This window comes from Chrysochloris asiatica, unplaced genomic scaffold (assembly GCF_000296735.1).
Source record: "Chrysochloris asiatica unplaced genomic scaffold, ChrAsi1.0 scaffold00168, whole genome shotgun sequence".
NCBI classification, from domain to species: Eukaryota; Metazoa; Chordata; class Mammalia; order Afrosoricida; family Chrysochloridae; genus Chrysochloris; species Chrysochloris asiatica.
This window is the reverse complement of record NW_006408686.1, coordinates 5,092,549-5,116,889: the sequence shown is the minus strand read 5'-3', so window position 1 is coordinate 5,116,889 and position 24,341 is coordinate 5,092,549. Positions and strand designations below refer to the sequence as shown.

Below are 24,341 nucleotides of genomic sequence, written 5' to 3'. Positions count from 1 at the left end.
TCAATATTCTTTTCCCACACCATAATTCAAATCCACCTCCAGTCTTCCTTTGAAAAGAAATAAAGTGGAAATTTTCCAAAATAAAGCGAGAAGATGGAAGGGCTTGGAGGAATACCAGAAGTGGTGGTGTTGGTTGTGGTAGAGTTCTGTGGAGTCGATTCTGACTAATGGCGACCCTGCAAAGGGTTTCTGAGGCTGTAAATCTTTGTTGTTGTTGTTAAGTGCCGTTGAGTCGGTTCCAACCCATAGTCACCCTGTATAGGGTTTCCGAGGAGCAGCTGGTGAGCTTGAAGCACCGATCTTGCAGTTCAAACGGCTTTGCAGTCTGGCGCATTAACCCACAGCGTGACATCAGGACTCCTGTAAAGCTTTGTTGTTGTTGTTAAGTGCCCTCGAGTAGGTTCCGACCCATAGTGACCCTGTATAGGGTTTCCAAGGAGCAGCTGGTGAGCTTGAAGCACGGACCTTGCAGTTCAAACGACTTTGCAGTCTGACGCATTATCTCACAGCGTCACACCAGGAGAGGAGCAGAAAGTCTCATCTTTCTCCCACACAGCACTTGGTGGACTCGAAATGCTGACCCTGCTGAGGGAAAAATCATAGAGCAAGCAAAACCGAGATACACACAATGGCTGTCTCGTGGCAACAGGCTGCAAATCTTTACAGGCGCAGAAACCCTCATCTTTCTCCCGTGGAACAGCTGGTAGTTTCAAACTGCTGACCTTTAGGTTCACAGCCCAATTCATATCCACTACACTACCAGACGGCACTTAACAACAACAACACTACCAGAGGTCCTTGTTATAGTAGCTAAATTAAAGTCCTACTAAGTATAGAAGTCCTGGTGTGGTGCTGTGGGCTAATGAGCCAAACTGAAAAGCCTTTGAACTGCAAGGTTGGCGGTTCAAGCTCACCAGTTGCTCCTCAGAAACCCTCTCCAGGGTTGCTATGGGTCGGAACCGACTCGATGGCACTTAACAACAACAAAGTACAGAAAGCTGTCTATGGATGCTGAGTAGTTGTGAAGCTACTATTTCTTACCCTCAAACCACCCTTTTTATACTTGACTTTGTGGTGCTGAAGCATCCCTAGTAGCACAGTGAATTAAACACTGGACTGAGGACTGGGGTCCGCTTTCCCTAACGCCGCAAGTCGACGGCCGACTACATTTCCCAGCGTGCACCTCGGGCCGGGAGCCTCAGGGACCGTCCTACCGTCCGGCCTAGTCCCGGCAACATTGGATGCTCTGAGAAGTTAACCCTAGCTCATATAGCTCTTTCTTTTCCTTTTGTAAGGCGCGTTCCTTACTGTCACCCCAGCATGGGTCGTGGTTCCAGCAGGGTCTGTGGGGAATGCTGGTTCCTTCATTCTTCCCACCTCCAAACTCCCGGCCCACCGGGTCTGAAACCGGGTTTATCGTCCTAGGAGCACTTTCCTGGTCCCTCGGGGTCCCTATTGCAGCCGGGGATGGGCAGTAAGGCTGGTGGGTGGCAGGAGGGTGGTGGTTGGACGACTGGGATGGATCTCGAGGACGCGCAGCCAGGGACTACAACTCCCAGGCCGCACTACGGCGGCGGTAGCGGGCACGTAACGCTGGCACCGCCGGCGGCCCCGGGAAGCAGCGCGGGCGGGGCCAGGGGTTGGGGCCAACCGGGAGGCCGGTGCGGAGGATGGGGGCTGTCCGGCCACCCCCTGCGTGAAGCGGTCGAGGGGCGCGCCACCCCAATCCGGGGCGGGCGCCCCCAGGCCCCACCACCCCTGCCCCGTCCGGCGGCCGTGGGCCAGGATGCGGAGCTGGGGGCCGCCGGTGGAGCTCCACGGGGTGAGAGGCGCGGGGAAGAGGGCTGCGTGCGTCCCTCGCCCTCGCCCCCACCGGCGGGCCCCAGCAGGAATTCGGGGGATGCGCAGCCAGATGCATTTAGCGCCCTGACATTTGGGGGAGACAGGTGAACCCGCCACCCCACCCCCACTCCACCCTGCTTGGGTAGCAGGAATCCGAGGGGACGATCTGATCCCGCCCTTGTAAAGACGTTCTTTTTGCTCCCCAGCCATGGTCCCCAGAAGCCCCCCACAACCCACAGAGACTGCCCCCCATCCTGGCCGCTGGGGCCCGCCCTCAGCATCCCGCGGGCAGCCTGTGTGAAGCGGCCTCCCGCAGCTCCCGGCCCCTCCCCCATGGAGGAGGAGGAGGGGGCGGTGGCCAGGGAGTGGGGCACGACCCCCGCGGGGCCGGTCTGGACCGCGGTATTCGACTATGAGGCGGCGGGAGATGAGGAATTGACCCTGCGGAGGGGCGACCGTGTCCAGGTGCTTTCTCAAGACTGTGCTGTGTCCGGAGACGAGGGCTGGTGGACCGGGCAGCTGCCCAGCGGCCGGGTGGGTGTCTTCCCCAGCAACTACGTGGCCCCTGTGACCCCTGCCGCGCCCGCGAGCCTCCAGCTCCCCCAGGAGATCCCCTTCCACGAACTGGAACTGGAGGAGATCATCGGCGTCGGGGGCTTTGGCAAGGTCTACCGGGCTCTGTGGCGCGGCGAGGAGGTGGCTGTCAAGGCCGCCCGACTGGACCCTGAGCAGGACTCGGCAGTCACAGCAGAGCAGGTGCGCCAGGAGGCCCGGCTCTTTGGAGCCTTGCAGCACGCCAACATCATTGCCCTTCGGGGCGCCTGCCTCAGCCCCCCACACCTCTGTCTGGTCATGGAATATGCCAGAGGGGGCGCACTGAGCAGAGTGCTGGCAGGACGCCGGGTGCCCCCTCACGTGCTCGTCAACTGGGCGGTGCAGGTCGCTCGGGGTATGAACTACCTACACAATGATGCCCCGGTACCCATCATCCACCGGGACCTCAAATCTATCAACAGTAAGTGGTCTGTCTCCTCCTGCAAAGCTCTCTTCCCAGGGAATGTGAGGCAAGTCTTGTTAGTGCCTTTAAGTAGGTTCTGACTCATAGAGACTCTATAGGGTTTCTGAGGCTGTGAATCTTTGTGGGAGCAGAAAGCCTCATCTTCCCCTGATCTTCTGGTGAGCTTGAACCACTGCTCTTGTGGTTAGCATGCCAGTGATTTTCCTACAGCACCACCAATAGGAGGGACTCCAAAAGGTAATGTGGGTCCGGAAGAGACAGCGATCTACCTTCAGGGCTGGGTGGGGCAGGTCTTGTTCCAGGAAGGGAGGAGAAAGAAGCTCTGAGGGGATGGTCTTGCCTGCCAACCTATCACTGTAGTTTACTAAAATCACTGTAGCTCAGGAAAGGTTGAAGTCAAGAATTCCCTGCCCTTCAAGTGTCTGCTCTGATGATGCTCCCCATCCAACCTATGACCCCATTCCACCTGGCAGAGGCAAAAGGAACCTAACCAGTTTCACAGCCGGTCACTGTTGATATTTTGACCTGGATAATTGTTGTGGGGAGTGTGCCCTGTGCATTGTAAGTTCTGTAGCAGCTTCCTGGGCCATTACCCACTAAATGCCATTAGCATCCTCCCCTGCACCCTCAAGTTGTAACAACCGAAAGTAAATGTCATCAGACGTTACTAAATGTCCACTTTGGGGCAAAATTAACCCCAGTTGAGAACCACTTCCTGGAGTTCTAATAGCCTCTCAGGCGGCCTGGAGAAGATGAGGGAGGAGAAAAAGGGGTGTAGAGAGGCAGATGCAGATGGTCCCAGGCAGCTTGGCCTCTCACAAGCTCTCCTGAGTTGATTGGTTGGTTGAGTAAATAAATAAATGAATGAAGGAATAAATGAGGCCAAATGGAAGAGAAGGTTCCCCAGGGCCCACATCTAGGTCCAGTAGCTTCCCATTGAGTCAGCACATGTTACTAATGGAGCAGCTCTTCACTGGGAGCCCAGAGGAGCCCTGGTGCCGCAAGTGGTTACGCACTTGACGATTAACCAAAGGGTCAGCGGTTTGAACCCACCAGTCGCTCTGTACAAGAAAGATGTGGCCATCTGTTTCTGTAAAGATTGTTGTTGTTGTTGTTGAGCGCCATCGAGTCGATCCTGACCCATAGCGACCCGGTGTAGGGTTTCTGAGGAACCGCTGGTGAGCTTGAACCGCCAACCTTGCAGTTCAAACAGCTTTGCAGTCTGGCGCTTTAACCCACAGCGCCACACCCCCGACTCCCTGTAAAGATTACAGCCTGGGAAAACCCTATGAGGAGTTCTTTGTCAGATAGGGTCACTATGAGTCAGAATCAACTCAACGACAATGGGGTCGGTTGTTTTATTTATTGGTTTCTTTTTAATTTGTGATTTTGGGTTAACCAGGAGACCAGTGGAAACCGTGACAGCCACATTTCTGTCTGTCAGGGTCTGACCTCGACATAGTTGTGTTGTTCACGAATGTTTGGTTCACGAGGAGGGGAGATCCAGTGGCGATAGGGATAGCAAGAGAATACACAGACAGACAGTACTCATAAACTAGAAATTGTATTCATTCACTTGTATTTCCAGACCCTGTCCTGGGCCCTAGGGATCCAGCAGGAGGAAAGCCTACCTGCCTGACTCTCCCAGCCTTCCTCTGCCTCATCACACTCCCCTCAGTTCTGTGTCTATATATTCAGTCTTCGTTCAGTATTCTCTCAACTGGATTATGTGTTAAGCAAAGGGAAGCAATCGTGAATGTGGCCAGCATGTGTGTCTCCCTCACATCGCTGCCACCCAAGCATCCTTGGTGGTGGTTGTGTGTCGTGGAATCGCTTCCGATTCATAGCGACCCTGTACAGGGTTTCCGAGGCTGTAAATCTTTACGGGAGCAGAAAGCTTCATCTTTCTCCTGCGGAACAGCGGGTAGTTTCGAACTGCTGACCTTAATAGTTAGCAGTCCAACCCTTAACCACTACGCTACCAGAGCTCTAGGCCTCCTTTTGTTCTCATCCCTCGCATCTCATCTCTCTGGATCCATTCTCCCTCTTGAAATGTGTTTGAATCCATCACACTCATTTTAGGTCTGTTGTCTGTTGTCTCACCCCACCACCCCACCATCTTCAAGCCCCTGCGTCTTTCTGATCTCCCAGTCCCAGCATTCATGCAGGTGACTTCCAAAATTGTGCAGAAAAATGAAATGAAAAAATCGTGAAATTTTCCCACACACCTTTTGAAGTCCCCTCATACATTCAACACATGTACCATGGGCCTGGGTCAGGGCAAGGAAATGGAGCAAGACAGACACAGTCCCTGTCTTCTGTGAAGCTCTCACCATGGTGTTAATTGCTGTCCAGTCAGTTCCTAGTCTTGGTGACCCCATGTGTGTCAGAGTAGAACTATACACCATAGGGTTTTCAAGGTTGGGACCTTTCAGGAACAGATCACCTCTAGGTGGGTTCAAACCACCAGCCATGTGCACCACCCAGTCAGAGATTGCTCACGCTCTGCTCTGTGCCAATGAATTGGTTCCAACTCACAGCAAGCCTATAGGCCAGAGCAGGAGCTGCCGTATAGGGTTTCCTAGGCTTCATCTTTATGGAAGCAGATTGCCTGCCTGCAGAGCAGCTGGTGGAGTCTGAACCACTGATTATTCTTTCGATCCACAGCGGAGCACTTAACCATTGCGCCCCCTGCTCTAGAAACTCATTGTCATCAAATTGATCCCGCCTCATAGCAAAGCCATTTGAACTGCAAGGTCGGCGATTCAAGCTTACCAGATGCTCCTTGGAAACCCTATACAGGGCCGCTATGGGTCGGAACTGACTCAATGGCACTTCACAACAACATAGGGACCCTAGAGGACGGAGTAGCCCTGCCCCCATAGGCTGTCCTTACAGAAGTGGACTTCCACATCTTTGTCCCAGGAGCAGCTGGTACATTTGAGCCACCAACCTTTCGGTTAGCAGCAGTGTGTTTAAACACTGTATCACCATGCCCTACCCCTGCTGAAATGCCAGATGAATAGAGGCAGGACTCCTCACCCAGCTTGCTCTTTTTGAAGGCCTAAGCCCCTTTTCAGTGCCCCCTTCACCCCTTCAGATTCACAGCCAGCTGGTAAGGTCTTAGGGACTTCATTCCCCATCAAGTGTATCTGTAGCCGGTGCCGCCTTCACGAAGGGCTGGTGGCCATGTGAGGTCAGGGCTTCCTGCTAGGACATGCCGAGACAACACACAGCTTCCTCCAAGGAGTCACTCATCTAATGACACTTGTTCACCAGTTTGAGTCGTAAACACTTGCTAGGTACTGGGCACCATTTTAAGGAGCCCTGGTGGCTTCGTGGATTATGCATTGGACTGCTAACCACTAAGTCAGCAGTTCAAACCCACCAGCCACTCCACGGAAGAAAGGTGAGACTTTCTGCTCTCATAAAGGTTTACAGGGTTGTTGTAACTCGAAATCGACTCAATGGCAGGCAGTAAGTGAGTGAGGTGCTGTATTAGGCTCTGGGATTACACAGATGAACAAGACAAGAATCTTACCCTTAAGGAATTTGTAGCCTTGAGAGCGGAGATGGATTACATCCATCCATCCATACCAAAGTTTCAGACAGTATCAGGGGCTCTGAAGAAAATCCAGCAGGTTAAGGATGGTGCCGTTGAGTTGATTCCGATTCAGCAACCCTGTGCTCACCAGAATGAAACACTCCCTGATCCTGCTCCAGCCTCACAATTGTTAGGTTTGAGCCTATTGCTACTGCTACTGTATCAATCCATTTCACTGAGGGTCTTCCTCTTCTTCACTGCCACTGTGTCAGTCCACCTCATTGGGGGATCTTCCTCTTTTTCGCTGACCCTTCCTGACAATCTGTGAAAAGTACGAGAGGTGAAGTGTCACCATCCTTGCCTCTAAGGATCCAGAAGCAATTTTAGATCCGGTGGTCAGGGAAGGCAGTATTTGAGCAAGGCCTGAATGAAGAGCCCTTAGCCTTACAAAGTTCTAAGCAAAGATGAAGAGTCTGAGGAGGGGATGGGCTTGTCTTGTGGGAGTTGGAGGAGCAGGGGTGAGGCACAGGTAGAAGGAGAGCAGGTAGAAAGGCAGGCAGGGGCCAGACCACAGAGGACCTAGGGGCCACAGGGAGGACTTGATGTCAGTGTTGTTGACACCATTCGAGATCTGTAAGCATGGAATGACATGATCAGGCATATATTTTTTGTAAGGCAGCTGATTTCAGCCTGTTGCTGTTAAGTGCTGTGGAGTCTGTTCCAGCTCAGAGTGACCGCTGTATAGGGTTTGAACCACTAGTCTTGTGGTGGTCTAGTGCTTATCCTATAGCGTACCATACCAGGACTCTGCTTGCAGCCTAACCTTAAATAAATGCAGAAATAAGACGTAGTAATAAGTGTCCCATCCATCACAGGAGTACCACACTAGAATAGGAGGGGGAGTCACGGTGACTGCCAGGAGGAGGGTGCATGGTGACGTTGTGGGTTAGGCATTGGGCTGATAACCACAAGGTTATTCAAACCCACCAGCCACTTTGCAGGAGAACAATGAAGCTGTCTTCTTCCATAAAGATTGACAGTCTCGGAAACCCTGTATAGGATTGCTCTGAGTTGGAATCAGCTTGCTCCAAGGCAGTGGGTTTGGTTTGGGTTTTGGTGAGAATGGACACGATTACTGATTGTTGGCCTGGGGCAGCGTATTGACCTTCCTGACCCTCAGTTTCTTCATCTGCCAAATGGTTTATAATAATTTGAGGCTAAATCATAAAGTGGTGCTATAAAACCACAGAAACGTTGATTTAAAACATGAAGCTCTTGTTTCTCAACATGTCCTCCATCTAGGTCTCTGTGCTTTGTTGTTGTTAGGTGCCATCGGAGGTGTTTCCATCTCTAATCCTTCCCCCAAGAATTCTGTGCTCTTTGGTTTACAGCCCATCAAAACAGCCACTTTGATATCCAATGTGACAGAAAACAGTTTCTCAGTACAACTTTCCAAGCTTTTTCCTCACCAGTGTAGCTTTCCGTTTCCTTACAACTTACTCACAATAAGTCCCTATGATGGTCCTGTGTCCTTCAATAAAATCTATCAAGATTTCCCCTTCAGAATTCAAACAACAATCATCATAACCATCTGAGATGACCTTTTCACCTTGAATTGAACTGCCTAGTCGATCCCTTCAGAAGTCACTCTCTGATTGTACCTTTTTTTGTTTTAAAGACACCCCAATGAGACTAAGACAAGTATATTACTGAGAGAACTTCTCTACAGCTACCCACTGATTGCAGAGACATGTTTAAGCGTGTCTTGTTAGGAATAAACCCATGCATGAATGAACTGGAACCTTAGTAGAAATACCTTTTGACTTACCCCCGTAGAACAACCTCCTGCTTCTCATCAGTGTGGAAACCACCAGAAAAGACACAAGATAAAGCTGGAGTAACCAGGCACAATTGCGGAGACCTCACACACTAATAACAGCTAACACTTTCCAATGATCCAGCTACATACCAGTGGTAAACCTTTATCCAATCTTATAAAATAAGTACTGTTATCTTGGTGTGGCACTGTGGGATTAACACTGGATTGTGAACCACAGGGTTGACATGTCAAACCCTATACAGGGTTGCTATGAGTCAGAACCGACTTGCTGGTGCCTAACAACAACATTATCCTCAGTTAACAGAAGAGCTCTGGTAGCGTAGTGGTTACGAATCGGGCTGTGAACCTTAAGGTCAGCAGTTTGAAATTACCAGCCACTCCGCGGAAGAAAGATGAGGCTTTCTACTCCTGTAAAGATTTACACCCTTGGAAACCCTGTACAGGGTCTCTATGGGTCGGAATCGACTCGACGGCACTTAACAACAACAACAACAGAAGAGAGTGTTTTGTGTGAAGAAGGATGCAAGGGTGTGCAGCTAATACGTGGCCACGCCGGGTTCCAAATGCAGGCAGTACTCTGTACTCACAAGGGTGGGTAACATGGTGTCAAGTCCAAGTCTTGACCCCACCCATTTTCTAGCTGTGTGATCTTGGCCAAATGTCTTTATCTCTCTGAGCTTCCTTCTCCTAATCAATGAAATGAGTTGCTTACGAACTAATTTAACCAATTACTGTCCTGTCAGCTCATGGCGACTTCATGTGTGTCAGACTATAACATACGTGTCCTTAGGGTTGTCGGTGGCTGCTTTTTCTGAAGGGGATCACCGGATCTTTGTTCCAAGGCATCTCTGGGAGATTGGCTTAAACGTCCAACCTTTTTTGTTAGCAGCCAAGTGCCTTAATTGTTTGTACCACCAGGGATTCCATAAAGGATTTAGCCAAGTCCTGGTGTGGCGCTGTGGGTTAATGCGCCAGACTGCAAGGCCATTTGAACTGCAAGGTCAGCAGTTCAAGCTCACCAGCTGCTCCTCAGAAACCCTATACAGGGTCGCGATGGGTCGGAATCAACTCTATGGCACTTAACAACAACAGCAACTTATGATGTTGTCTTTGTTAAGTGCCCTTGAATTGGTTCTGACTCACAGTGACCCTGTATAGGGCTTCCAGGGAGTGGCTTGTGGATTTGAATCACTAATCTTGCAGTTAGCGTTCCAGTGCGTGTCCTACAGCGCCACACCAGGTCCCTGATTAACCTTACCCAAAACCAAACCTGCTGACATCGCTTGATTCTAACTGCTAGTGACCATACCCAGTGTGTCCGAGACTGTAACTGTTTACAGGGGCACAAAGTCTCATCTTTCTCTGGAGGAGGGGCTGCTGGGTTTGAACCACGACCTTGTGGTTTAGCAGTCCAGTAAGCTACGATTATTACCACTGTTAGTAACGACACTGCTGCTGTTCTTGTTAAGTGCTGTTGAGTCGGTTTCAACTCACAGCAACCCTGTATAGGGTTTTCAAGCAGTGGCTGGTGGGTTTGAACCACTGACCTTGCAGTTCACAGCCCCGTGCTTATCCTACAGTGCCACACCAGGACTCTGATAATAACTCTAAGCAGCAGATAAACTGGAATCATTTAGTATGTTTCACGGTGTAGCAGTCAGGTTTTATCACAAAAATGCCATGTAACTAACCAGCCCGAAAGCTCCGTGACTTCAGACAGCTCATATGTTTGCAGATTGCCTGGCAGGTAAATGGATTTAGGCCAGGCTCAGCTGAGGAGGCGCTGCACTGTGATGCTCCACTTGCTGGGGCCGGTGAACTACCCAAGGCAGGTTCTCGATGCTGGCAGGAACTCAAGAGGACAAGCAAGCGAGGTCTCCTGAGGCCTGGGCTCAGAACAGGTCCTCGGTCACTTCCACCTCATTCGTTGGTCCAAGCAAGTCACGTGGTGACCCCAGTGTCAGGGAATGGGGAGAGCACTCTGCCCTTCCATGTGAAGTGCTGTCATCAGATAGCAAACAACATGGGCCCAGGAAGGAGGAAAGGTTTGGGGGGATGGAGATGAAATGAGGCCATGCTCATCCCTCATGGTCTGCAGGTCCCGCTTTTGGGGTGGCTGGGAATTCAAGGCCGAGGCTTTTCACTGAGCTCAGTGGAGCACACATTGGAATCAGGAGAGCAGGGGGAACGTGTGGAAAGACAAGACAAGTTTTGGATCAGGAAAGTAGGTGACGCAGAGTTGGGGATGTGGACACACTCAGGTCAGGGGTGACCCACCTGTTCCTCTGTCCACAGTCCTTATTCTGGAGGCCATCGAGAACCACAACCTTGCTGACACGGTGCTCAAGATCACGGACTTCGGCCTTGCCCGCGAGTGGCACAAGACCACCAAAATGAGCGCCGCAGGGACGTACGCCTGGATGGCACCGGAGGTTATCCGTCTCTCCCTCTTCTCCAAAAGCAGTGACGTGTGGAGGTGCTGAGAGATGGGCCGGGGGTGGAGGGCAGAGGGGGCAAGAACCAAAGGTGTGGAGGGGGGTCTTACCGCAGCCAGGAGCCCGGTAGCCTGAGGTCACCAGCAGGCAAAGGCCAAAGCAGTCACCTGCTCTGCTCCTGGAATTGGTAACTGAGGGGCAACTTCTCATTGTTAAGTGCCGTTGAGCCAGTCCTGACTCATAGCGACCCGTATAGGGTTTCCAAGGAGTGGTTGGTGGGTTTGAACCGACGACCCTGCAGTTCAAACCGACCTTGAGGTCAAGCGCTTATCCTACAGTGTTACACCAGGACTCCTAGAAGGAAAGGAAAAATTCCGAAGAGAGTGAGATAGGATGAAAGGCTCCTCCAAGACCATTCAGGTCATGCCCCCTCATTTGCTGAACCATGAAAAGGAGGCCACCATTCATTCATCCATCCCACCACCTGTGCTGTGGTCTGGGGTGGCAGTAGTGAACAAAAATAGACATGCTCCCTGCCTTCAAGGATAGTAAGTATTCATCACAAACAGCTGAAAATAGCCTTTTCTTTAAGAAAATCAGAATTTGTAAAGAAAAAAGGCAAATACACCTTTGGAGAGGAGCTGCTGGCTACTTGGTGGTGGGTGGACCAGGAAAGCTCTTCTGGGAGCGATCCTTCCTAGCTGAGTTGTGAGTGGAAAGGAGCTAGCCATGCAGACTGTGGGGGAAGATGCCTCCCAGTCAGAGATCAGCTACCACCACGGCCTTGACTGAGGAACAAGCATGGTGTGTTCCAGAAACAGCAAAGGAAGCCATGTCACTAGAGCAGCGCCACCAAGCAGGAGAGCAGAGGAAATGATGTTGGAGAGGTGGAGGGCTTTGTAGGCAGCGCAGTGGAAAGCCAGCCCCCAGTGGCACCACCTGAATCTCCCTCCACTGGGGTTGGAGAATGAATTGGAGGGGACAGGAGAGGCAGTGGGTGGACGGACATAAGGAAGCTGTTGTTGATGGTGGCGGTGAGAACCCCATCTTGGAGCCACCTATTTGGTTGAAGCCAAACCCAGGTCTCCTCACTTACTGTTCCTGAGGCTCCAGAGGGAGACCAAGCAGCAAACAAATGGGTTTGGGATAGGGGTACATCTGACAGGAAGTTGCAGCCCATCCTAGAGTGGAATACCCCACTGGGAGAAGTTCTGACCAGCTTTCCAACAAGCATCCATTTATGGTGCCAAACAGTATTTCAGCTGCGAGGAACAGAAACCCCAAATATGAACAAGACTGGCCATTTTTTTCTCTCTCACGTGAAGTCCAGAACTGGCATCAGGGATTGGGGCTCCTTTCAGTCAGGGTTCTTCCTTGGGGGTGTGGTTGCCTTTGGGCAGGATAATGCTTCCTCGTGGGGTTCTGTCCTGTGCTTCTCCACACATGCATTGTCCATGGCTCCCCAGTCATAGAATGTCCCATAGTTACAGGGACATGGAGAGGTGGTGGAGGACATGCCACCTCCAAGAGAAAATCACCTCCTCTCCCCGACCCCGTGTGGCCTCAACTCCCAAGTTCACGATCCAGAATGGTGACTTGAGTGCCAGCTTTTGTGTCCAGATTCCAACCAGTAGGAAAGAGCGCTTCTTGTCTTTAAGGACATTTCCTAGACATTAGGTGAACCCTACACCTCCTCCATCCTGCTGGCCAGACTGTAGTCAATGACCACACCTAACTGCAAGGAGGCGAGAAAATGTCCAAGTAGTGGCTGTTACTGAGGGAAAAGAGGAAGAGTGGACACTACCTAAGGGCAGGATTGGTGCTCATCTGGGTCACTACCATATCCCCAGAACCTGGCACGGTGCCTGGCACACGATAACTGCTTAGGACATATATGTTGAATGAATAAATGAGTAGATATTGGAGGAGCACAGGAATCATGTTGGGCACCACATAGAATGGTGAACTGGAGATGAAAGGATGCACAGTTTGCTGGGGAAGTCTGACACAGGGATAGTAACACGGTGATTAACGTGCTGATGTTGCGTAGCCTTGTAAGGGCTCTGTCCTGGGTGTCAGATAGACCGTTACTCCAAACATGGCTGTATGTATGACCTTAAGCAAGCAGCTGAGCTGACCCCCTGCTCGTCAGCCACAACTGGCCCATACAGTAACACTGCCTTCTGCCTCACGGGCTCTGAGGACCAAGCACTTCATAAACGTTAATAGCATTAACATGTTTTTGATGCACAAGCAGCAGGAAACACAGAAGAGAGGGGCCCCTGACCCAACTTTGGAGGCTGTGGAATTGAGGAAGACTTGCTGGCAGAGGGAGGCATCTGAGCTGAGACTAGAAGGACAGTTACCCAAAGGAAAGTGTTCTAGACAAAGGGGTGGCATGTGCAGACACCAGAGGTTATGAAGGATAAGGCTGCTTTAGTTGTTCGGTGTGCCCACAAGACAGAGTGGGGGTCGGTGGATGGGTGGGTGGTTTGGAGTGGAGGCAAGAGTGTTTAGAAGACAAGCTGCAGGCATCAAGGTCAGGGCTAAGCAAGGGCAGCAGGGAGGGTTTGCCCGGTAAGCACAGGGCACTAACTAAAGGTGTTCAGGCAGGGACTAACTAAAGATTTTCAGGCAGGGGTGAGGGGAGAGCCACGTCTACCAGGGGTGGGTTTGGGGTGAGGGAGGCCTGCTGTGGGAGGGGACATGACTGGAGTGTAGGTGAGGATTGGAGTAGGCTGTGTATCACCCTCCCTCTTCCCCCCCCTGCAGCTTCGGAGTTCTGCTCTGGGAGCTGCTGACGGGTGAGGTCCCCTACCGCGAAATCGACGCCTTGGCCGTGGCATATGGCGTAGCTATGAACAAGCTGACGCTGCCCATCCCCTCCACATGCCCCGAGCCCTTTGCCCGCCTACTGGAGGGTGAGCCAGGGCCCCATGGAGAGGGTAGGCTCAGCTTGGGGTGGCAGGGGTCCTCAGGCCTAGACCTCATATCTGTACACCAGCCATACCCGTGACCCCAGGAAAGAGGGAGAAGGGCCTGGAACCCATCAGACCACCAAGAGTCTCCTCCACAGTTGACCCTGTGCCCCCCTGACCCAGACCACTGTTCGGGCAAAGCTCACCACTCTTGAGGGCAACCCATGAGCAATCATTGGCCTTAGGGTCCACCCTGCAACCTCCCACCAGCCCCTCCTAGGGAGCAGGCCCGTGGGTTTCTCTCCACTGAGTGAAATAATATTGCCAGGACCTGGCTTTGAGTCCTTCCCCCAGCTCCATGGAAGCAAACTGTCCACATTTCCCTGAGGTTTTGTCTTCCACTGAGCAGGCTGATTCCTATCTAGATTCTGGTCTCTAATAACTCAAATCCCTACCACTGTCTACCCCTGTCCCCAGAATGCTGGGACCCAGACCCCCATGGGCGGCCAGACTTTGGCAGCATCTTGAAGAGGCTGGAAGTCACCGAACAGTCAGCCCTGTTTCAGATGCCCCTAGAGTCCTTCCACTCTCTGCAAGAAGACTGGAAGCTGGAGATTCAGCACATGTTTGATGACCTCCGGACCAAGGAGAAGGTGAGAGCAAGGGGCCAGGTGGGAGGGAGGAAGCAAGATTCCTGAGTTCTGGTGCCTAGGGAAGGTCAGAGTCCACACAAGCCCAATGATTCTGTTATTAGGAAACTGCAACCTCCTGCTGGATTAGTCAGAAAATGCACCCTGCACTGAAGTACTTACAGGTGATAGCTGGGATTGGCTTTGAAATATCAGCAGAAATGAAGGAAAGAAAGGGGAGCAATGAAACAATTTGCAAGGTGTAGAAATAATTGTTGAAGTTGGATGATAAGTACATGGGGACTCACTAGTCTCTCTAGTTTGAGGTTTTCTTAAATGAAGAGTTACTTTTTTTTTTTTTTTCCAATAAAAGGTGAACAAAAGAAAAGGAACGAACCCCTTTCTTCAGAACTAACATAGCCCCCTGCCCTGACACCTGACTTGGCTAGCGAGATGTGGGCTGGACTTGGACCCATGCTTGCCTTACCTCAGGAAGCGCGGGCCTACTCTCCCATCCCATCCTGCTTCTTCTCTTCAGGAGCTCCGGAGCCGAGAGGAGGAGCTGCTGCGGGCAGCGCAGGAACAGCGTTGCCAAGAGGAGCAGCTGCGGCGGCGGGAGCAGGAGCTGGCCGAGCGCGAGATGGACATCGTGGAGCGAGAGTTACACCTGCTCATGTGTCAGCTGAGCCAGGAGAAACCCAGGGTCCACAAGCGCAAGGGCAACTTCAAACGCAGCCGCCTGCTCAAGCTTCGGGAAGGCAGCAGCCACATCAGCCTGCCCTCCGGTACCACCCAACCCACACCCTCGATCACCCCCTTCCCCTGAGTCACCGGGAGTATCCCATCCCAGGGTATCTTTCTTCCATGGATTTGGTGACTTACTTTCTTATCGCCAAATCTATTTCAGATTCAGAAACAACCCCCCAAGATGAACAACTTAATGAATTCTTACGCTCACCACCCTGGAAGCAGACAGTACCTTGCGACTTACTCCTAGTTGTCCTCCATGTGCCCCCTTACCAAACACTGCCCACCCCATCCCATATGTTGACCTTTAGGATAATTACTTTTTTGCATTTCCTTACACTTTTATCACCCAACTTTTTTGCCTTCCTTTTTCTTGCTAGTAATTTGTTGAGGAAAGACTGCTTGTCCCATTGCGTACCAGAGGCTGGATTTTGCTGCTCCCATTTCAGTATGCCTTTTAGTTCGTAACAGAAATACCACAAGTGGCTGGGCTTTAACACATGGGAATGCGGTCCCTCAGTTTAGGAGACCAGAAGTCCCGCTCTGAGGCGCAGCTTTCTCTTTTCTGTCGGCTCTGGAGGAAGGTTCTCGTCATTTTTCAGCTTCTTTTCTTGGTTCCTTGGCATCTGTCTTCCCCATCTGTGCTTGCTCTACCTGCTCTACACTAATCCTGCCTTATAAACATAACAAAGAATATCCATCCCCAGTTAGGATTATACAAGCACCAGTATAGGTGTTAGTGGAGTCCTGGTGTGGCGTTGTATAAGAACTTAACCATAAGGTCAGTTTGAACTGTAAGGTCGACAGTTCAAACTCACTACCTGCTCCTCAGAAACACTATACACGCACTCTGTACAACCTATAAACCCTATACAACCAGCTCGATGACACTTCACAAGAACAAATAGGTGTTAACATTTATAACACCTATTTGGGGGGTGGGGTGGGGATATAATTCATTAAGTGCAGTTAAATTGGTTCCATAGCAACCCTGTATAGGGTTTCCAAGGAATGGCTAGTAAGTTTGAACCGCTGACCTTGTGGTCCAAGCCAACCTTGCAGTCCAGTGTATTATCTTGCCACGCCACACCATAATACCATTATTGTTGCTAAGTGCCGTTGAGTCGGTTCTGACCCATAGCGACCCTGTACAGGGTTTCTGAGGCTGTAACTCTTTACAGGAGCAGAAAGCCTCATCTTTCTCCCGCGGAGCAGCTGATAGTTTCGAACTGCTGACCTTGCAGTTTGCAGCCCGATTCGTAACCACTACGCTACCAGAGCTCCTTAGTACCTTAGTATCATTTAACTTGCCTCTCTGTCCCCTGGATTCCCTAGAAGTTGGTATTAGCTTAAAACCAGTTGCCATCGACTTGAGTCAAACCCACGACAGCCTCGTGTGTCAGAGAACTGCACCCCATCGGGTTTGTCTTGTTTTTTTTTTCTTTTCCCCACAGGATTTTCATGGCTATAAGGCATCAGACTGCCTGACCCTTCTTCCAAGGTGTCTCTGGGTGGATTCGGACCTCTATCTTTTTGTTTAACAGCTGAACACATTCACCATTTGCAGCACCAGGGACGCCAGTATGAGCATGGTGGTGGTGTGCCGTAGAGTTGGTTCTGAGTCTGTATATCAGGGGTGGGGAACCTCTGGCCCGAGGGGCATGGAAAGCCCACAAAATCACTCTGTCTGGCCCTGCCAAGGCAACTGCAGTTCCAGCCAACACATTGTTGTTGTTAAGTGCCATAGAGTCGCTTCCAACCCATAGCGACCCTGTATAGGGTTTCCAAGGAGCGACTGGTGAGCTTGAACCACCGACCTAATGATTCAAACTGACTGTAGTCCAGCACATTAAGGAATGCATTAATTAAATGTTTGACCAAATATAGCAGGCTAATTTCTAATTGGATAATTTTGTACGGTCAGCAAATGCTGTTCTAAGTTTTGACAGAAGGAAGTTTCCCCATTCCTGCTGTATAGGGTTTCTGAGGAGCAATTGATGGGTTTGGACCTCCAACCTTGCAATTATCAGTCGAGTGCTTATTTTACAGTGCCACACCGGGACCCCCCTAAAGATTGCAGCTTGGGATACCCTCTGGGGCAGTTCTACTGTGTCACACGGGGCCATTAGGAGTCGAAATCACCTCATCCTAACAACCCTCCCCAGCCACCGAACTACTCAACACACCAGTCTCTCGTGCCTCCAGGTCACTGCACAAGCTGTGTCCTCTGCTGCGAACAGCATTTGTCACCTTGATGGTGGCATACTGTCAAGTCGGTTCTGACTCATAGTGACCCTGTATAGGGTTCTGAGGCTGTAAACCTTTACGGGAGCAAATAGCCTCATCTTTCTTCCAAGGAAGCCCTGGTGGATTCAAACTGCTGACCTTGCGGTTAGCAGCCCAACGCAATGTGAAATTGCTGATATTCAACCATTTTTGACATATCAAAGTAGCAGTTACTCATAGATCAGCCTAGCAGTTTGTATTTCAAGACTTAATAGAGTTCCAGTTCTCAGATTTAAAAAAAAAAAAAAATTTTTTTTTTTTTAAAAGAAAGGCTGCATCTTAAATGGCAGGGTGTACATCCATCCCCCCCAAATTAACAAACTAACCCACTGCCATCGGTTGGTTCCAACACATCGTAACCCTATAGGACAGAGTCGTACCCCCTAGGGTTTCTGAGACTAAATCTTTATGCATGCAGACAGCATCATCTTTCTTTCACAGAGCAGCTGGTGGGCTTGAACTGCTGACCTTGTGCTTAGCAAACCAAGGCTGAACCCCCGGAGCTATCAGAGCTCCTATTCACCCATTGGGAGACACCCATGTCTGAGGGGCCCGCTCTGTAGCTCTGTAATGCTCTTAAGACATTATGCTGGGGGTCTGATAGAAATACAATACAGGCCACTGTAGGAGTGTAAATCTCCTAGTAACCACGTCAAGAAAACCGGGGAGTTCCAGTGTAAGATTGTATCTGATTTAACCCAATATACCCAAAATGTTCCCATTTCACATGTAAATCAATACAAAAAATGATTAATGAGTCCTTCTACCTTCATTGTTTCTCAGACGAAATCTTTGACATCCGATGTGTATCCTCCACTTACAGCACATCACAATCTAGGTACTAAACTTGTATCAAAAATACAGTCTGAAAGTGGACTGTTTCTTAACATGGCTACTAGGAAATCTAACACTCGATCCACATGTCCACGCTCTTCCAAACCCCATGGTGACCCAAGCTATTCCAAATGCCTTGGATAACCAGAGTATCCATTTTCAATTTCAATTTCAATTAATGTTGGAATTGAAAACGTCTCATTCCCTGGTTGCACCAGCCGTGAGTGACCAGTGGCCCAGTGATGGACCATCAGTCCTAGATCTTACAGTTCATCAGGGAGGGTTTCTCAGACTTGAACATCACCCTTGTGGGGTAGGACTTGGGAACATTCACCTCCTGAGTATGCTGACATCCTGGGCTCAAGAATTGGCATTTCCAACAGGTTTCTATTTGTCGTCACCGTTGGTCTGAGGACCACACATTGGCATGGAAACACTGGAAGGAATGCAGAATGGGTGTGTTCCACCCTATCATTCCTTCTAGACCTCTACGAAGGGCACTTGTCTTTGGTTCCCCCGTGGGGAATGGTGTGCTTCAGAAACTCTCCCTTCCTTTGTGCAGGCTTTGAACATAAGATCACAGTCCAGGCCTCGCCAACACTAGACAAGCGGAAAGGATCCGATGGAGCCAGCCCCCCTGCCAGCCCCAGCATCATCCCCCGGCTGAGGGCTATTCGCTGTGAGTGTCCCCCAGCCCCTCAACCCACTAGTCAGCAAATGTCTCTGAGTATGTACGAACGTACGTACATGCCTCTCAGCGAGCATATGTGGAATGTGAAAGCATGGTCCCTCCCCATTCTCATCAGGGAAGGCAGGCAATAAACAAGTAAACAAATCAGGCCGCAGGCAGTAGCGTAGCCAGCACTGTACAGGAAGGCTTACTGTTTAGGCCTCTCCAAGGAATTGAACTTGGAACAGAGGATCTACACAGTAAGGAGCTGGACAGGTGAGAGCTGAGGGAACAGTGTGCTTGGCAGAAGGAACAACACAGGCAAAGGCCCCGAGATGGGAATAAATGAGGCCTGTGTGTGGCCAGAAAGGGCAGCTTGGCTGACGCAGAGTGAATGAGAGGGAGAGGCAGGCAGAGTGGGGAGTTTGGGTTTCATTCTAAACAGTGGGGAGAACCTCCTGGACTCCGAGCAGGACAGCAAAGTGGTAAAATGCCCTTTCCTCTGGCTGCTGGGAGGGGTTTGGGTTGAAGGAGAGCAGCAAAAGCAGAGAGTCTGTGAACTGATGGTTTCTGGACTTAGAGGAGGTGTGGAGGAGGGAGCCACAGGGGGCTTCATGCAGAGGAAAAGGTCCTGGGGTTTGGTGATGGACTGGCACTGTAGAATCAGCACTGGACCACTAACCTCAAGGTTGGCAGTTCAAACCCACCAGCTGCTCTCGGAAACCCTACACAGGGTCGCTATGAGTCAGAACTGACTCCACAGCACCTAATAACAACCGCTGTCAGTATACAGAGGTTTAGTAGTGCTACAGGGTAAGCATCAGACCACTAACCATGAGGTCGGTGGTTCAAACCCACTAGCCATTCCGAAAGATGAAATGTTCTCCTCCTTAGAGAAGTTTTACAGCCTCAGAAACCCATATAAATACAAGGTCGGTATGAGTGGGAATCGACTTAACGGCAGTTTGGATTATCAGGGTAAGGAACCCTAGTGGTGCAATGGGTTAAGCATTGGGCTGCTAACTGTTAAGGACGGTGGTTCAAATCCACTAGCCACTCCAAAGAAGAAACTTGAGGCTGTCTGCTCCCGCAGAGATTTAGAGCCTCGAAAACCCTAGGAGACATTGCAGTTCCCCTCTGTCCTGTAGGCTCGCTGGGAGTCGGCATGGCCTCAGTGGCAGTTGTGGGTTTGTGCTCGGTGTGGTAGGACTAGGGAAGCAAGAGCAGCCAAATTCCAGGGACCACCCTAGGCCAGAGCTGGAGGCTCAAGGGCAAGCTGTCAGCCAGGCCGGGAAAGGGACTGAAGGAACAGAATTCCAAGGGAAGGGAACAGTGTGTGCAAAAGGCTTGGAGGTAGGTGTACAAGCTCCTGCCAGAGAGTCAGCAGCCAGCCTGCCAGAGCCCTCGCCTCCCCTCCTTACCAGCTGTTCCAGGAACACCCAGCCATAGGCCTCAGCACTTGCTGGTCCCTCCGCCTGAAATGTCCTTTCCCTCATTATCTACTTGGCTTTCTCCCTCACCTCCAAGGTGGCCTTCTCCATCCAGAGTACGGTCTTCCCTGATGCCCCAGACCCTTGACCCCACTCTGGGATTTCCACAGCATGTGCTCCTACTTCTCGGTAGGACTAGTGTTTATTGTCCATCTCCAGTCAAAGCCACTGCCATTGAGTCTGTTGTGATTCACAGCAACCTTCTAGGACAGATTCAAAATGCTTCACAGGGTTTCTGGAACTGTCAGTCTTTCTGGAACAAGAGCCTCATCTTTCTCCTGTGGAGCAGCTGGTGGCTTTGAACCACTGCCCTTGCAGTTAGCAACCCAGTGCCTACCCCACAGAGCCACAAGGGCTCCTTATTGTCTGCCCCCACTCACTAAGCTAAAAACTCCACAAGGGTAGGATCCATCTGTTTCATTCACTGTGTGCTCAGCACCTGGACACTCAGTCAACATTTGGGATAAATGAACGCTCGAAGTTAGGCTGAGGAGCGATGAGAGACGAGGTGAAGGAAACTGGCATGGAGTCGTTCCCAAAGGGCCCGAGTGCCAGGCTGAGGAGCTGGACCTTTGCCATGACCACAGCGAGGGCTCCTGCAGGAAAGGTTGATAGCAAGGCAGGGACATGATGAGAGTTAGAAAGAAGCTTCAGAGGCTCCCTAAGGGAGCGGGGAACCCAGGTGAGGCTGACTCTCCCAAACCAGTAACCAAGTGGCCTTTCTCTGCCCAGTGACTCCTGTAGATGGTGGTGGTGGCGGTGGGACCTGGGGCCGCAGTGGGCCTCCAAAGAAGGAAGAACTGGTTGGTGGCAAGAAGAAGGGCCGGACATGGGGCCCCAGCTCCACGCTGCAGAAGGAGCGGATTGGTGGAGAGGAGAGGTATTGGCAACTATACAGAGTCACCCACCCTTGCACCCGTGCCCCCCCTTCCCCCCCCCAGGCCCAGGGCACCCGCCCCCATGTCTCCCGTGCTTCCTGCAGGCTGAAGACGCTGGGGGAAGGCTGCAAACAGTGGTCATCGAGCGCCCCCAACCTGGGCAAGTCCCCCAAACACACACCCATTGCCCCTGGCTTCGCCAGCCTCAACGAGATGGGTAAGGGGGTCAAGGGGCCTGTTAAAGGGAGGGGATGTCCCCTGGCCAGAGGAGTGAGCCATTCCAGGGGGCTTCTATGGAAGGGCGCAGCCGGGGTTTCCTAGACATTCTTGGGGTGAGGGAGTCATTCCCAAGGGAAGAGGGGCCTTTCTAGAGCTTTGGGAGTAGGAAGATCTAAGGATGGTACACAGTGGGACATGGTGGAGTGGCTGTTGGAGGAATTGTGGGCGTCCGCTGAGCCAGGGCCAAGGCCAAAGTCGAGTAACCCCTCTCCCGGTTGCAGAGGAGTTCGCCGAGGCGGATGGGGGCAGCAGCGTGTCCCCCTCCCCCTACACCACCCCGTCCCAACTCTCGGTGCCGCTGCCCGCCGAGCCCTCCCCGGGCACCACACCTCCGGCCCGCTCCGGGCCCGGCGCACGACGGCGCTGCGAACTGGCCCTGCTGGGCTGCGCCACGCTGCTGGGCGCCGTGGGCCTGGGCGCCGACGTGGCGGACGCGCGCGCTGTAGACTCTGAGGAACATCGCCGCTGGCTCGATGGCCTCTTCCCCCGTGCCGGCCGCTTCCCACGAGGCCTCAGCTCTCCCGGGCGTCCCTCGGGCCGCCGCGACGACACGGCTCCTGGCCCAGGTCTTGTGCCCTCGGCCACCCTTGTGTCGCTGTCATCCGTGTCCGACTGCAACTCCACACGATCGCTGCTGCGCTCGGACAGTGACGAGGCCACACCAGCCGCACCCTCCCCGCCACCCTCTCCCCTGGCACCCACACCCTCGCCCAACAGCAACCCCCTGGTGGACCTGGAACTGGAGAGCTTCAAGAAGGACCCCCGCCAGTCGCTCACGCCCACCCACATCACGGCTGCGCATTCCGTGAGCCGTGGACACCGGCGGACACCCTCTGACGGGGCGCTGGGACAGCGGGGGGCACCTGAGGCTGTGGGCCCCGGCCCTGGTGAGTGAGACACCCCCACCAGGTCCTGCGTTCAAACTTAACCGCTAGGTACCTGATACCAAGGGAAAGGGAGTTACTGTGGGTCGGCGGGTGATGAGACACATGGTGACTAACACTAATGTCTACAGAGGGCCCACTGGTGACAGTGACAACAACGTAGTCGGAGATCAGTTGCTGTGGGGTGGGGCTCAGGGCAACCCCATGTGTGTCAGGGGAGAACTAGGCCCCACAGGGTTTTCGAGAGCTAATTTTTTGAAAGTAAATTACCAGACCTTCCTAGGCGCCACTGGATAGACATTAACCTACAGCGTTCCACTGGCAGCTGATCCCGTTCCCCATGTACACCACTCAAGGTCGTCACTGTAGCTACCATGTAACAAACACCCATGTTGTGCCAGGCGCTGTTGTCTGTATTCACCTCTAACAACCACAGAGATGCTGATGGTGGATACCATACATCCTCGGAAGCCCTCGGGAGCAGTTCTACATCTATAGGGTCCCTTGATTGAGTCGAAATGGACTCAGTCTTTACCTTTGTAGTAAGGTTTACCATCAGTCCCCTTCAGAGCCAATGCCATGCCTAAAACATATCTGAGTTTCAATAGCACTAAACAACAACAACATGGTCTACCTTATCCTGGTGTGGCACTGTAGGATAAGCATTGGATTGCTAACTGCAAGGTCAGTGGTTCAAACCAACCAAATGCTCCTTAGAAACCCTATACATGATCGCTGTGAGTCAGAAGCAACTCAAGGGCACTTCACCACAACAGCAGCACGTATGTTGTTAAAGTGTTCTTGAATCAGTTCCAACTCATAGTGATTCTGTATAGGGTTTCCGAGGCTGTTAATCTTTGTGGGAGCAGAAAGCCTCATCTTTCTTCCTCGGGGTGGCTGGTGGGTGTGAACTTCTGACCTTGTGGTTAGCAGCCTGATGCTGAACCCACAAAGCCAGAAGGGCTCCTTCAGTGCTTGATAAAAACCCACTGCCATTCAGCCGATTCTGATCACAGTGGCCCGTATAGGGTTTCCAAGACTGCACTTATTTACACGGAAGCCAAAGCCTCATCTTTGTCTCAGAGCTGCTGGTGGGTTTAAAGTGCTGACCTTGCAGTTAGCCGCCCTTCAGTGGACTCCTATCACAGACACTTACTAAATCTTACCGCCATCATCTGCTTCACAGCAAGGGTGTTCCATGGTAGCTACGGTGACGGTGAAGTACCTGGGTGGTGCAAATGGTGACCATGTTCAACTGCTAATGGAGAAGGTCCACCCAGAGATGCCTAGGATTGTAGGTGTGTGTGTGTGTGTGTATGAGAGAGCTAGCCCTGTGTAGGGCAGTTAGGAGTGATGAGACATTCGGCTAAAGGGGTAACAAGACAGCAGGCTCTGGAAAGGTTAAAGAATTCACCCTTGGTGTGCTTGGGTCTTAGCTAGAGGCCCCACCACGGCTCCACTTATGGGCTGCAAAGCCGGCCTAGCTCACTCAGCAGGTCTTCCCAAAGAAGCCCCAAATCCTGTTCTTCATGCCACGCACCCTCTGCCCACCTTACTGACCTCATCTGATTCTCTTTCCCCAGGTCCTCGAGACCCCCTGGAGTTCCCCCGCCTGCCCGACCCCCAAGCCTTGTTCCCAGCCCGCCGCCGGCCCCCAGACTTCCCAGGCCGCCCCACCACCCTGACCTTTGCCCCACGTCCCCGGCCAGCTGCCAGCCGCCCCCGTCTGGACCCCTGGAAACTGGTCTCCTTTGGCCGCACGTTCAGCATCTCACCTCCCAGCAGGCCAGACACTCCAGAGAGCCCCGGGCCCCCCAGCCTGCAGCCCATCCTGCTGGACATGGACATGGAGGGACAGAGCCAGGACAAGACTGTGCCCCTGTGCGGGGTTCACGGCTCCCACTGAGGCCTGCCCACCATGCCCGACCGAGTGGGCAGCCATGAATGTAGTGCCCCAGGCCCCGCCCCAGCCCACCATGCCCCAAGGTGGGGGAGGCCCTGGGCAGGATACTCACTCTATTTATTGGGGAAGAGGGAAAGGGGACCA

At 52.1% G+C, this 24,341-nt stretch overlaps 1 protein-coding gene across 1 annotated transcript; it reads left to right on the top strand.

Annotated features, from left to right (window-relative positions):
• Nucleotides 1-2,175: 2,175 nt before the first annotated feature.
• Nucleotides 2,176-24,200, top strand: MAP3K10 (mitogen-activated protein kinase kinase kinase 10). Its single transcript, XM_006871425.1, has 10 exons — nucleotides 2,176-2,857; nucleotides 10,540-10,720; nucleotides 13,452-13,600; nucleotides 14,075-14,250; nucleotides 14,765-15,011; nucleotides 18,656-18,772; nucleotides 20,986-21,133; nucleotides 21,236-21,348; nucleotides 21,632-22,297; nucleotides 23,878-24,200. Exons 1-10 carry the CDS (start codon nucleotides 2,176-2,178, stop codon nucleotides 24,198-24,200), a joined length of 2,802 nt encoding a protein of 933 aa, XP_006871487.1.
• The last annotated feature ends 141 nt before the right edge of the window (nucleotides 24,201-24,341 follow it).